Source organism: Camponotus vicinus, unplaced genomic scaffold, assembly GCF_025532165.1.
Source record: "Camponotus vicinus isolate PSW18456_S1 unplaced genomic scaffold, iyCamVici1.0 SCAF_2, whole genome shotgun sequence".
NCBI classification, from domain to species: Eukaryota; Metazoa; Arthropoda; class Insecta; order Hymenoptera; family Formicidae; genus Camponotus; species Camponotus vicinus.
Window position 1 is genome coordinate 13,199,706 of NW_028141956.1, and position 13,967 is coordinate 13,213,672.

General features: G+C 40.9%; 1 protein-coding gene across 3 annotated transcripts; it reads right to left on the minus strand.

The window, feature by feature from the left end:
- Nucleotides 1-3,454: 3,454 nt before the first annotated feature.
- Nucleotides 3,455-12,830, minus strand: LOC145966486 (uncharacterized). 3 transcript variants are annotated; one of them, XM_083090570.1, is made up of 7 exons: nucleotides 12,680-12,830; nucleotides 7,897-8,241; nucleotides 7,424-7,570; nucleotides 7,085-7,245; nucleotides 6,254-6,541; nucleotides 5,833-6,073; nucleotides 3,455-5,549 (listed from the first exon to the last, which is right to left on the minus strand). In XM_083090570.1, the coding sequence occupies exons 2-7, from the start codon at nucleotides 8,239-8,241 to the stop codon at nucleotides 5,286-5,288; spliced, it is 1,446 nt and encodes a 481-aa protein (XP_082946696.1). In that variant the 5' UTR covers nucleotides 12,680-12,830; the 3' UTR covers nucleotides 3,455-5,285. The 3 variants fall into 3 exon arrangements, with proteins under 3 accessions (XP_082946696.1, XP_082946697.1, XP_082946695.1); XM_083090571.1 differs by lacking the exon at nucleotides 12,680-12,830 and adding an exon at nucleotides 10,552-12,637 and having other exon boundaries at nucleotides 6,260-6,541; XM_083090569.1 differs by lacking the exon at nucleotides 12,680-12,830 and adding an exon at nucleotides 10,552-12,636.
- Between the last annotated feature and the right edge of the window lie 1,137 nt (nucleotides 12,831-13,967).

Sequence of the window (13,967 nt, forward strand, 5' to 3'; positions counted from 1 at the left end):
AAATATTTTCCTGTCGTCTTTTAAATAATTTTTAATATTATCTTAAGATACAATATCGTTTATTTCTTAATTATTTTTGAGAATAAAATTATCTTCGAATATAAAACTTGATGTTTGAAAAATAATAATGTTAGAGGAGCACAAGTAATTGATTTCAATATTCATCTTCATATTGATTTCGACAATTTCGTGATTTTATAATCTTTATATTTATTCAATCAATTAGTATTTTGCGCAGAAAAGATCTCGGATCGCGAACATTCAGATCACCCGTGCTCGTGTAACGCCAGCTTCGTTCGTATAGACGGACTCTTAAAATTGCTCATTTCTCTTTGTTCTTCGTACGTTTTTTTTCGCGCGGTGTCAATTAATTATAATGTAATCGTTACGTCATAATTCAATAGCAAATATATTATCACATTTAGATTGTATTAATTTTTAAGACGACGGCCGGACGTTTTACGACGAATTTTTCGTCGCCTCGTAACTTTCGCGCCGAATGAGAAAGCCTATTAATGCCCAATCATTTTTTACGACATTTTTAGTATCTATCTAATCTTTCCTATAATAGAAGATGGAAAAAAGAATATAATAATTATAGCCGTTTGCGAGTAAAAACAAAGAAAGACTAAAATTTCTCTAGAGTTTAAAAAAATAAAATATTATATACATCTGAGAATCTTTAGAAAATAAACTTAGCATTTCAATTTTATGAACATCTTCTGTTAAATATGAAGTGAGATTGCACTTGTCGTTTGGCTGGAGGATAATCTTGAAATTTCTAGGTCTCTCACAATATTTTACTTTCAATAAGTGCCACTAATTCCGCATCATTGTCGTCTAAAGGTTAATATTTCTGTATTGAAACATTTAACCCTCTTCATTCTTTATCCTCTCGTTACCATCGACAATATCTCGCGATGACGTAAATAGCCGAGCTGATTTTGTTTCGCAGATTCCAGCTTATTGAGCGTCTCGACTCGCATTTACGAGTGCGCGATAAACGAGGATGACGTTCGTCGTATAAACACGTCCGTCCGAATTATTAGATTTAAATCTAAGAAACATTAATATAGAATATATTATCGTGTAGTTTATATATAAGGTATACGTTAAGACACTTACTGCTACAGCAAAAATTCAACAGTTAAAAGATTGTAACAACTAGTTCACGCTCGCGACGGACACGGAAGCGAAACCCTTGTTCAATTGTGCTCTTCCTTTCCCCTCAGTGCGGCAAAATAAAAAATATAAATATCTTAAAATCAACAATTATTTAATTAAGAGCTTTCGAAGACTGCAGATTAAAAATTTCGAGCCATTCAGAGAAAAATTGTTATTTTGTTTAGTAAACTTTCAGCTTCCTCACAAAAGGAATTTTTGCTCTGTAAATTTCTGATGAGCTCAATATTTTCTATTTATAAGATTCGAAAACTCCAAGATATAACTGCTAATTCTAACATTCATTTTCTTTATTTTACCGTGATGGAAAGAGTTATTCAACTGGATAAGGGTGGAAGCGAACGATCAGGCTCAAGTCCTTCGACATCGGATTCTCACGAAACTCGCGATTATCACCGAATTATTAAAATCACTTGAAGAGAGAAAAATTGAAAAAATGAGATTGTAGCAAAACTTGCTTGAAAAATGAAAAGATGCAAATAAAATTTCAAAATTATATCTCTCTGAAGTGAAAATTATATCTATTTTCTATTTTACATTTTTTGAAAAATGTTTAATATCTAAAGATATTTTTTTCTTTCCTTCTTCGTAGATGAATTAAACAAAGATGAAAAATTCGATATAAAACACGAGACGAGTTTCTTGATTTTCCGAGTATGACGAAGGATTTATTAGTCGCGCGTTTCGCGTCCGAAGCAGCTTCCCACATCTCTCTTTTTTCTCCGTAAAACTTCGTTCGTCCCCTTGTAATCGGGGGTTACTTTGGCACGCATTTATTTTCTTTCTCCTCGTAATGTCGGCACACGGTGTCGACCGTTGCTTATCAGTTATGAGCTCGTAATATAATAATGCGAATAAATCTCGGTCGGCAACCTGAGACTGATTCGCGCGGACGATACGATAAAATGAGGTGTCCTTGTTATTGATACTTCCTCGGGGAAAACTACGTTTTCGCGAACTGTACGAGAAACGTCGGGAAAAAGGGGCGTGTCGAAATTTCGCGCCGGTTTCAGAGTCGTTTCCTCAAAATTTTTCGTCTTCCTCCTCACCCTTATCGCGTGTGGACTTCTCGCGACAGCTTTCCTCGCCTGTTACGAACGAAACGCTCGATTCGAGTCCGCGTATGCGCCAGGATTTTTTCAGTCGAAACGAAAGATAAGTAAGGTGATCGAAGTAAATGCTAAGGGCGGACGGAGCCAGTCGCGCTATAACCGCGGACGTGTAAATTAACGAGTAAATCTCCTTCGTTGTGGCATAGGTTTTGTGCAAAACCACACGCTCGTCGCGATAAACTATATCACTCGTCGTATGAATATTTCGAATATGAAAATTGCACTCGATGCGTATCGGAAACGACGTGTAGACGTGCGTGAAAGAGAAATGGAAAAAGTAAGTCGTGTCCTCTGGTGCGCCTTGTGTAAAATTATCCATATAAAAAGTCGCGTTGAAGAGGATCATCGTGGATTATTGCACCGATAAACGCGTGTTTTACGAATACAAAATATATTCCGATGCACGATATATATCACAAAAGCAAAAGAGTGTATATAGCGGTATATACGGCCGTATACATATAACTCGCGAGTCTCTGTTGGCACGGATGCGAATGAACTATGCGCACACCCGGTACATGTCAAACCCTTCGCTTTCGGGTGCGAATGAATCTACGTCCTTATTATAATCTGTGCAATAAATGTTTTTTTTTTTTTACCAACTTCCACGCATAATCTCGGCTACTATAGTAATCATCTGTATATATATACCTAAAAGATAAAATATAATTTAATATTTAATTTTTGTATATGTAATTATATGTAATATAATATTAATTAAAATCTAAATCACACATTTGCTCGTAATTGTGGCTTACTCCCAATTACTTGCTACTTGGCACGGAATGAGTCATGTTCGCAATATTTCTAGCGAAGATAATACTGACAATGATAACAATAAGAGTTTGACAAATTAAGTGACATGGAAAAAATATAGCTTTAACAAAATATTGATAAATTTAGTTTGAAAAAAAAAAACATCTACTCAATATTCAACAAAATGAGCGCATTTGGAAAAAGAATCTCGTTTGAAAAAAAATTTGAAAATGTACTGGAATAAAATTCTTCATGCCGTGCAGCTTTGACTTCACATTCTTCGTATACCTTGTAGTAGTTTAGCGTAATATAGTAATGATGGAGAATATCATTCTCGACGACATGTCGGATCATCGTGTGTCATGGCGCCCGAAACGTTTCGCGCCTTACATCGTTAAAAATCGTTTATCGACTACAACGTATATTTGTATGGTACATTAAAAATTGACACATATCTTCGTTATAATAAGTTTTGTCCGTTTTCTCTTCCTTGCGCGAGCAAGCGATCGATCGATCGTCGAAGACGAACCGTGGATCTTGAAGAGAGAAACGCACTTGTACCGATAGCGAGCATATCCAACGTTTGGATTTTGCAAAAAGTGACGCTTGACAACTTTTTTTTGCTATATTAGAATTGATCAGGACTTTTCAACATGGCTTTTCAAATATATAAATCTCTGGATTTATAGATCTGCTGAATTAAAAAATGTAGACATCCATAAATGTAATGATGTAAGGGTTTTCTAAAGATGATTTTCAAGTTGCCACTGTCTGCAAAATGAAACGCGGTTTGTTTTCGCGCGATTATAATACTTCGTAATTATATTAGCATATCGTTATCGCATTTTTGTTTAAATTCGTAATATATAGTACTAATAAAAACGATAACGGCAACCCAAGTAACGATAACAACGTGTTCGCATTTAACAAGTACTTAACGATCACTTATAGCATGGCGATTCGTGCAGCGAGAGCGAACTATAATCTAGATACGTAATGTTAAAACGAATCTTCGTAAAATAGCACCTTTCCATTCCGGCCGGGGTCCTCGCGACATGCCGCGTGTCGTGACTCGGTGCTTTTATTGATCTCATTAACCGTTGGCCTGATTCAATCGAGTCTCATCCGTCCGTCCCGATGTGCACTCGAGTATCACGAGCTGCTGCTCGAATTTGTCGATTGTCGTGTTTGTCTCTTATATGCATATGTATATAACTTTTTTAACAAATAAAAATTCTTAAATTGATATTATATACAATAGGCCACGAAAAATCGATTCAAAGTAGACCTTAATAAAATAAAATTACAGCAGAAGTTTTAAGAATTAAAGTTATAATTATAAATATAATGATAAGTAAGCTATAGCCTGAGAATTAAAATTAATATTAAATCGAATCGAGTTTATAATTAGTTAATGAGAAGCAATAAAACGTCACGACATTCAACAAACGAGAATCCTCGGAATAGTATAGAGTTGCAGTCTTAAACTTCGCTGAATTGCAATTTCTTTCAATTCTCTCTTTTTTTTTATTTTTTTTAGTCACGGCGATCAGTGCGGAGGAACGTAAAAAAACGATCGACATCACGTCTCGCCGTGAATTCGTTTCTACTTTCAGTCTTTCTCCGTGTGATCCAGTCTACAATTCTAGCACCATCATGCAGCTTTCCCCGTTCGCCATCACCGATCGAACGGGTGGACAGCCGATATCGTCATACTTTGTCGAATCGGCTACGCGATATAACACCTGGACGTTTATATAGTTAATACAAGATCTCGTTAGAATTCAAAGATTACATTAAATCGATGTTCGCATGCAATAATCTATACGTTTCCTAGCGCCTAAGAGGGGAAGCCTTGTCGAGGCTGATTTGGAGAACAATCGCATTTCGTTAGATCCTTTTTACTCGATCGATAACATTTCTCATTCTGCTATTTATCAAATTACTTCAGTTGTTTATTCTTTTTATTTTACCTCTCGAGTCGTTACTTTTTCGCAAAATTTCAAACAGAGTCGATTTGCCTCGATCTCAGGCTTAATTTTCGATTGCGATTCTTCTTCGATCGTCTACCGAATTCAGCACTTGTGTACAAGCCTTCCCTGTGAATTCTAATATCTAGATCGCAGTATTGACAAAATGAGGACGTATAAAGAGCCTGCGAATCGCGGTTCTCTTCCTCCGCGAATCTCCCGATCGGGCTGCTGTTTTCCTCCGCGTTTCCCGGGAGCATCTTCGCTAGTTGGTCGCGTCCGGATTCGAAGACGGCGAGGACGCCGGACTCTGCGTCGGATCGGCATTCTCGGCGATGTCTCTCGAGGAGGCCAGCAGCGAGGGGGTTATCAGCATGCCGCGCGGGCTGAAGGTGTCGCAGTAGAGGTTCTCCTTCTTGTGTACTCGTCGTACGTGGCTGCGCAGATTGTCACGACGCGCGCTTCGATAAGCGCAGTGCGGACACAGATGCGGCTTCTCGCCCGTGTGCATGCGCCGATGCTGTATCAACTGTAAGAGCGAAAGCAAAGGAATTAGGGGATAAAATTAGAAATAAAATAATTAGTGTATCATCAAAGATAATTAATATCTTTTTTAATTTTTGCCATGTATGACAGATGCAGGTCTGATTAAGATCGGAACTGTCTGTAGTAAAAGCGTAAACTAACAAAAGAATAATATTTTAAGCGAATAGTGTCAATCAAAATTTTTCTTTATTAAATGATTTGTTATCATCAGATATTAATTATTTGTTTTATACCCTGAGATGTATCTTACGCTTCATTCTACATACTTTTTTCAATTGCACCGTGCGAAAGATGCAGATGTCGCAGCAAAAGTACCGGTCATCGCGATGCCTCCGCATATGCCTGCTGAGATCGACCTCGGAGGATCGGTCGGCGCCGCAGACGGCGCAGCTCACCCTAGTCTCCGGTGCGGTGCCCCTCGCATGCGCCCGCAAATGTCTCTGGAACGCCTTCTCGATCGTGCACGCGTAAGAGCACAGCGAGCACCGATACTCCTCTCTCTCGTATCTAGATGCATTGCGAAAAGGAAGATGATATAAAACGATCTTATATGAACGGAAAATCGCATTTCTCTCTTATATTCCATTACAAATTTATTAAATTATTTTGTAACATCACAGATTAAATTAAAAAATTTAATAAAAAATTCCAGAAAGGATAGTTGAATATGTAAAATTGTTCGAGTACCTATACCTGACGCGTTGCAAGGCCAGCGAGCGCTTCTTCCCCGTAGGAGTCATCCCCTGGGCCACGTGCGCCGCCACGTGGGTCTCCATCTCGCACCTGCTGCTCGTCGTGAAGTCGCAGCCCGTGGACGGACACCTCTTGGTCTCGCCGGTCTCCGTGCCGGACAGTGCCGGATGGCAATCGGCTATGTGCTTCCTCAGGGCCGGTCTCGTCGGCGCCATTACGTCGCACGAGCCGCACGAGTAGCCGCCGTGAACGCTATTCACGTTTGGGCTGCTGCCTCTCGATCTTGATTAAATCATACATCATCAGTCTTATAGCATGTTGCTTAATTAAACGGCGAGTTCAATCTAATTTTGCAAAACCTCAAATTACAAAACACTAGAATTTGACAAAAAATGATAGTTGGATGAAAAATATAGCACACATTTTATAAAATTAATTACATAAAAATTCCAAGATAATTTTGTACCGTAGCTACAATGACTGTACCTTTTAAGCTGTATTGTGATCTTAACGAAGCCATAGAAATTTTTAAATGTTACATAAACAGATATCAGTTCGTATCATTAATCTTACGTCACAAAGACATTGCGCGTCATCTATTATAATTTGAAGTCATCCGTCAGTTTTATTTCCGCCACTTATAACATCTTTAGACATCATTGTTATCGTAATAATGATGTATAACGTCTTACAGTTCGCGCCATAATAATGGATTCTCTAACGACTAGAGTTTTTCTGAAGGAAAATAATTCTTAAGGAAAAAGCGGAGAATAATCATCGTATTACATATGTTGTAATTCAAATAAATGAATGAATTCTACGTACTTTTCAGTATAGGAGGAGTGCTCGCTCTCGGAGTCGCTGTCGGAGGGAATATTGAGAACTTCCGTTGCCTCGAGTGCTGCAGTGGCGGCCGACAGCCTGCCCAGCATCGCCGTGTAAGCGCCCAACACCCACCCATTGAGGACTGGTGTCACCGTTCCTTCCTACAAATAAGAAGTTAATTATATATAAAAAAAAAAATATTTTTATTCTACAAATACGTTGACAAAATTTACGCATACATTTATATCACGCTGAAAGATGTTAAAAGAAAAAAATTATGCTAGAAATTATATTCGCGATATGCGACATTCGAGAAGATAGTTTTACGTAATCGCCGACCTTGTCGAGGGCCAAACACGACATCGGATCGGGAAGCTTCGCGATCGATAGATTGTTGTTGGCTGATCGGTGCGAGCTATTGGTGCTACCAGTATCGCTCTCGTCGCCAGCATCTTCGTTGTCGTTGTTTTCGGTTGGCACGCAGGTCTGAAATCGGAATATATGAAGAATAAAACTAATATATTGTGTGCATTTATATTTATATAAAATTAGACACATACGAGTTTACATGAAAACTAATTTAAATTATTAATTTGCAAATTTTTTGCAAACGACAAATTCCATAAAATAATTTATTTATTTATAAAAAATTAATAATAATTGTATACACTAGATATCAATATTAGCGCTTCATTGCTTGATGGGAGTAAGAATAATTAGTTTCACGTGCTGCAAAATATATTATAATATATATTCAGTATAACATTATATTCAAATTGTTACAACGACAAAAAATAATAAAAGAATCTCACCTGATTTTCGTTCTGATCAGTTTTTTCGATGTTGCCTTCGTTGTCGTCGCGCTGCTGAGAGTCCTCATCTTCAGCGTTCGTACTCTTCTCACCGTCCTCGGCGTCCTCGGCATTGGTGGACGCGACCGATGCCGGTTTCGTGACCAGTTCCATGGGGACGTAGGGCGGCCCCGCCGCCGTCAACGGCAGCGGCAGCGTATCCGGCCGATGAAGGGCGCTCAGAGCGAAGGCGGCCCTCGGCAGGATCTGCGTCGCACCGGGAGGCAGAATCGGATGCCTTCGGGCGAGACGCGGGTCACCCCAAAGTTCACCCGCGACGTGAAGACTCCAGATCCCATATTCCATCTGAAACATTGTGAATTTGGCCATCGATAGGATTTCGATTCGTGTCAAATGGGGAGATCCGGAAATGTTTTTCACAGTGGAAGGGAGTATTTGCGCGTCCTACCTTGAGAAAGGAATGATTTTTTCGCGCAAAGAAAATTTCCTAAAGTGCTTTATTCAATAATAAATGAAATCATTCTGCTGAGAACGCTATATAATGATATTTTCGTTTTTTAGAATTATTTAAAAAATGGAACGAACAATTATATTGTATAGTTTGTAATTACTTTCATTTCGATAAAATTTACCGCCAATTTAGGAATTTATAATAATAAAAACGAATAAATATATAAATATAACATTTTATAATATTTATAAAATTTATAATAAAAATGATTCCAGATCATAAAAAATATGCTTTTTAAATATACAATCTTGTTTTTAAAATAAACCTGATGAATTTCGACTTGAAAAAAATTACTTTTGTACTTGATACATTTATAAAATATTTATTAGGTAAATCGTGTTAAAGCGCATTAACAATGATTACTCGTGCAGGATTTGAAAATAGAAATATCTCAAAGCTTAAGAGAGATTGAATCGCGCTTGAAAACGGTGCTCATTATGTTTGTATGGACCGCACGGTGTAAAAAGAGTAGGGTAGGTAGGGGGACGAGAAGAGATTAGTAGTGGTCCTCGAATCAATACTTACGTACAATTTTCAAGCCAACCGAGTATTTGTTATAATTATTTATTACATTTAATGCTGCTTTCGTCAAGTTATGCACGTTTAATTAGAAATGTTTAGGCGTCTTTAAAGACTTGATATATCGCATTTGTGTAATGATTAATTAATATTTTTCGAGAATATTTACAATTATATATATGTTTTATCGTTATTTTGCCTTCAAATATTCTTGAATTTGCTCGTTATATCAAGTACTCTGAAAATATATAGAGAAGAACGATCGCGAGTAATATATGCGGTAGCGTAAAAGTAATCTGATCCCAGAGTTGCGCGAGGTCAAACATCTTAAAGCGTGCTTGCGGTAAAAATGTAGAGGAAGGTATACGATGAAAAATTATCTCCTCCTAAATGGAGTTTATTCCTGTCCTTTAGCTCTTCTTCGTTTTCGATTCCTCCGCATCTGAACGTTCTCTATCGTTATATTAAAATCAACTTTCTCCGAATTCTAAAATTTTTTATATTACCTTCTTGCATTTTTTTATCGATTAAATAATATTATTATATCTATGCTACACATTACTCTTGCTAAATAATATTTATATACGGGTATATTTTTATATTCGGAATGTTGCAATTCATTCTCGCATGCAATAAGTGTATTTGTACATACGTTATTTTTTTCATGGGTCATTCATTTAGAGTCATCATAAGATAGAATCATCGGATAAAGTAAAAGATGCTGCTCTCATATAGAAAAATTAAAGAGATATTTAGAGAGAGATGTGCGCATTTCATAACTCTGTTACCATAATTTTATATAATTTATATTCATATAAAAAAAATTCAATTCAAAAGATAAATAAAATAAAAATTGGAAAATCCCGAAATATTTCAGTAGAAAATGTTTACAGTGTATTTTCTCTCGATTTCGATGGAAAAATAAACTACATAGTTGTCCATGTATGCTTATTACAGATTCAAGAAAGAAATCATCCCTCAAAGTAAACTCGAAATATTTGATTATGAAAAAATTGACACTTTATTTTGTCTCTCTATTCCACTTTATATAAAATATTTTTATTAATTCGTTATAATTTTCTTAATAACATTTTATATATATATTTACATATAAAACATTATAATTTAAAACAAAATTATAACGAATTAATAAAAATATTTTATATACATATAACGCGAGAAACACTATATATATATATATGTATGTGTGTGTATATATACACATACATACACATGTTTTTCGCGTGTATGCGATAAAGCTAAGCAAGTTTTGATTTATTAACATTATTCAAATTTAGCAAATGGAAAGAAAGAAATTTCATTCTTTGAAAATGTCGAAATCCCATCGAATCGTGATTATAATTCCAATTTAAAAGTAAAATATTAATAAGCAAAAAATATCAATTTATTAAAATTATCCTATAAATAATCCAAGGAACGGATGGAGAAGGAGATCTCTTTTCTCGCGAACGCGAAGGTCAAACGCGATCATTTCGAGATCGGCGATGCACGAGGATCGAATCGCCGAGGGAGAGAGAGAGAGAGAGAGAGAATGTACAAGAGACGATTGCGCGAAAATCGTAAGAAATTGGGGGTCCCTTGGGGGCGCCCCTGTAGTGGCCTACCGCAACAATTCGGGCCGATCGTCATTACGCTGGAATCATCCCCCGCCAGAAGCCCCCTCTCGTTGCCGCAAGGCCGGGCCGATCTCCACCTTACCGATCGACCGGAAGTGCACGCGCGTCGCGGCTTAGCGCCGCCTCCCCCGCCACACTCATGACGACGACGACGACGACGACGATGACGATAACGATGTGGTAGAAGAAGAAGAAGAAGAAGAAGAAGAAGAAGAAGACGACGACGGCGATAATGCGATAAAGGACGTGACGTCGCCGCGATCCGCGAATACCGGAGTCAAGGAGAAACGAGTACCGGGTCCGGATACGTGCCGCCGTAGAACGAACGAACTCGCGAGATTCCTGACCATTGGACCGACCCTCGTGCATGCATACTTTAGCATAACGTTCTCTATACAATATCCAGAAAGAGGGAAAGAGACACGGGGGAGGTGAGGGGGAGCGGGAGGAGGAGGAGGAGGTGCGTCGACGGTAGGATTTTCTCTCCTCCTCACCCCCGTTGGCTTCGCCCTTTCTCTCTTTCTCGCGCGCGGGTATCCTCTCCCTCGCGTCGCACGGGGGGGGGCCCCCGGCAGCAGTCCTACCCCTCGCGTTGACCCCATCCCCCTCTCCCCGCCGCCCCATTCGCTGCCGCGAATCGATTTGTTATTGTTTTTGTGTCTGCGGTCGTCGCGGCGGATGGAGTGAGCGGGGTTATATCGGAGGAGGCGAGCGGGAGGGTGGCGAGTGGGGTGAGATTGCCGGTGGTGCTGCTGCTGGTGCGGCTGATGCCGGTGCTGCTGATGATGGTACGGCGGTGGTGGTAGTAGTGGTAGTGATGGTGGTGGTTCGAAGGCTCGGCTTCGGTTTTCGGGCCGGCAGAGAGGCGACCAGGGTGAATAAGCTGCCGCCGGAGGACGGGGGAGGGCGGGAATCGCGAGGGATCGTGAAAGCGAGGAGACAAGGGGCCGGGCGGGGGAGAAGAGAGATAGATACACGGTTTCAATCAGTGGCGTAGCCGGCGTAGGACGCGAAAGACCCCGAAAAATATTCCCAGTTTTTCCCCATTCCCCATTCGTGCGTAGACGCAAAAGCCAACTTCTCGAAACCTTATCGCCTTTAATTCCTCTCCCCCTATTGAATTAAACCGCTCCCTCCCCCTTGACGAATCTACGTAAGACTGTTGTTTAGCGGACAGAGTGACGAGAACCGACATTCGTGGAGAGCGCGATATAATCTCGCTGGAAAATGGAGTCTGTTCGCGGAAAAAGGGTCGATCGCGCCATTGGCATCGCCGCTGAAAAGAGCGAGAGGAAACGAGAGGGTCGAGGATGGAAGCTGGCACAATGACGAAGAGGAAACGAACGCGGCTAGGGTGCGGAGGAGGGGAGAAAATCCCCGCGAGGGTACGGGCAAGAAAGGAGGGAGGAAGGCAATCGCATGGGTTAAGCCGAGAGGGGATGTTACGCGAAGACAAACGCGGGAGGGAGAGGGTAGCACGGATCAGATTGCGTCCTCGGGTTGCATCGAGGGTGGTCGAGAGAGATAGTCGGATGGAGGAAGAAAAAGGGAACGAAGGGAATGGAAGGATAAAGGGAGGGAGAGGCGAAAGAGAGAGACGGAGAGAGAGAGAGAGAGAGAACGAGCGACGAGGGAGCGCGAGCAGGGGGGAGGAAGGGAGGGACACGTCGGCATCGGCTTGACAGGTGACAACCGATCGGGCCACTGACGTCACAGATCACTCGGCCGAGCACGCGCACGCACAGACTACGCGACTCGCGACGTGCATGAGGTCGGACCCGTGTATCTCACTCGCGTACAACCACCGTGCACATCCTATCGACACACACGTCATCATCACACGGCACGGCACGTTACGCCGCGCGAAAAAAAAAAAAAAAACAGAGGAAAAGAGATCCCGCGCGGATGCGAGCGGGACGGGATGCGGACGCCCGCAAACGGGAAGAGAGAGAAGGAGAGAAAAAAATGTGGCGGATAATCGAGCGTGATGTTATTAGAGAAGGAGGAGACGGGGAAGGAGACGAGGGCGAGGGATGGAGATCCGCGAGAATTTTTCGCGCCGCTATAAATTCCGTCTTGTGTAATATATACTTGGGATATATTGCGTGGTATTTACCGGGTTTTAACACCGGCCGATAGCCCCCGCGCGCGGCGCCTCTCTATCTGGTTACCATTACACTCGGATGTATGAAATGCGCCACGGGCATACAACCATCCCCCCACAATAGCCCTATTTATGATTGGGCAAAATTGCTTTCCATGCGCAGAATAAAATCTCGCGCGCGGGTCCGGGAAAAATCCGCGGGGCGCCGCGACGGGACGTCCGCGTCGCCTCGCCTCGCGCCGCCCCGCGCCGTCGCTTTTCCCGGGCCGCGGCGTCGCCGCGGCTTTCTCCCCGGACGGGCCTCGATCGGGGAAAAACGCCTCGGCCTCCGAGTCTCGATCCCGCGCGACGACGTTGTTCTCGCCCACGCATGGTGCAGGCGCACGGTGCTGTTTTCCGTCCAATTTTTCGCGCGTCCGAGATTCGCGAGAAATTAAATATCGTCTGTCGCGCTCGCGCGCCCGAGCGGCGCTGCGATCGCCCGCCGCCTCGGCCAATCGCCGCTCGCGCCGTCCGCTGTAGTTCTGAAAAACTCCGCCTCAAACGGCAGCGCGACGCGACGTCAATTGTCACGCTAAAATATGGTTAAAATACGCGTTTATTTCGAAGCTTCGGTCGAATTATTAATACGTTCCTTGTCTGCGTTTCCTGCATTTTGCGACGTTCGAGTTTGATTTAGCCTGTGAAATTTTATTCGAAGTAATTGTCACACAAATCGTATCCTTGTGTATCGTTAATTACAGAAATTCTCATTTTACGTGCGATATTGATTTTAATTAAAATGACAATCAAGGGAGAAGATATATGAGATGATGGTTGAAAGTGGCCTTATGAAACGTATTTAATTGTGCATTGTATCGCACTGTATTGCTAGGTTAAATGACAAATTGGATAAAGTACAATATGAAAATTTTCGAAAAAATTTTCTTAATTTATATTCTCGTTACATATATCGATGCTACAATTATATCTCTCCGTGCAACCTCATCATTTTTATTTCATAAGAATATATTTTAAGATACAAGTACATCAGAATTAACGAACATTCCATTTTCAAAATCAATTGCAATCGGAGAAATCTTTGTTAAATACCTCATTCTAGAGAAATATTTTCAAAGCCACAATATGCGCTTTCATATCGTCATTATTCACTCGCCATATTGCAATTTTGACAGAACACGAGATTATCGACGGAATGCATATATATTGTTCGTAATCGGACTCGCTTTTTGATTTCCATGCGCGCGCGCCTAGAGCTAATTCGCGTTCCGATTGGCATCACGAACGCTTCGAATCCGTC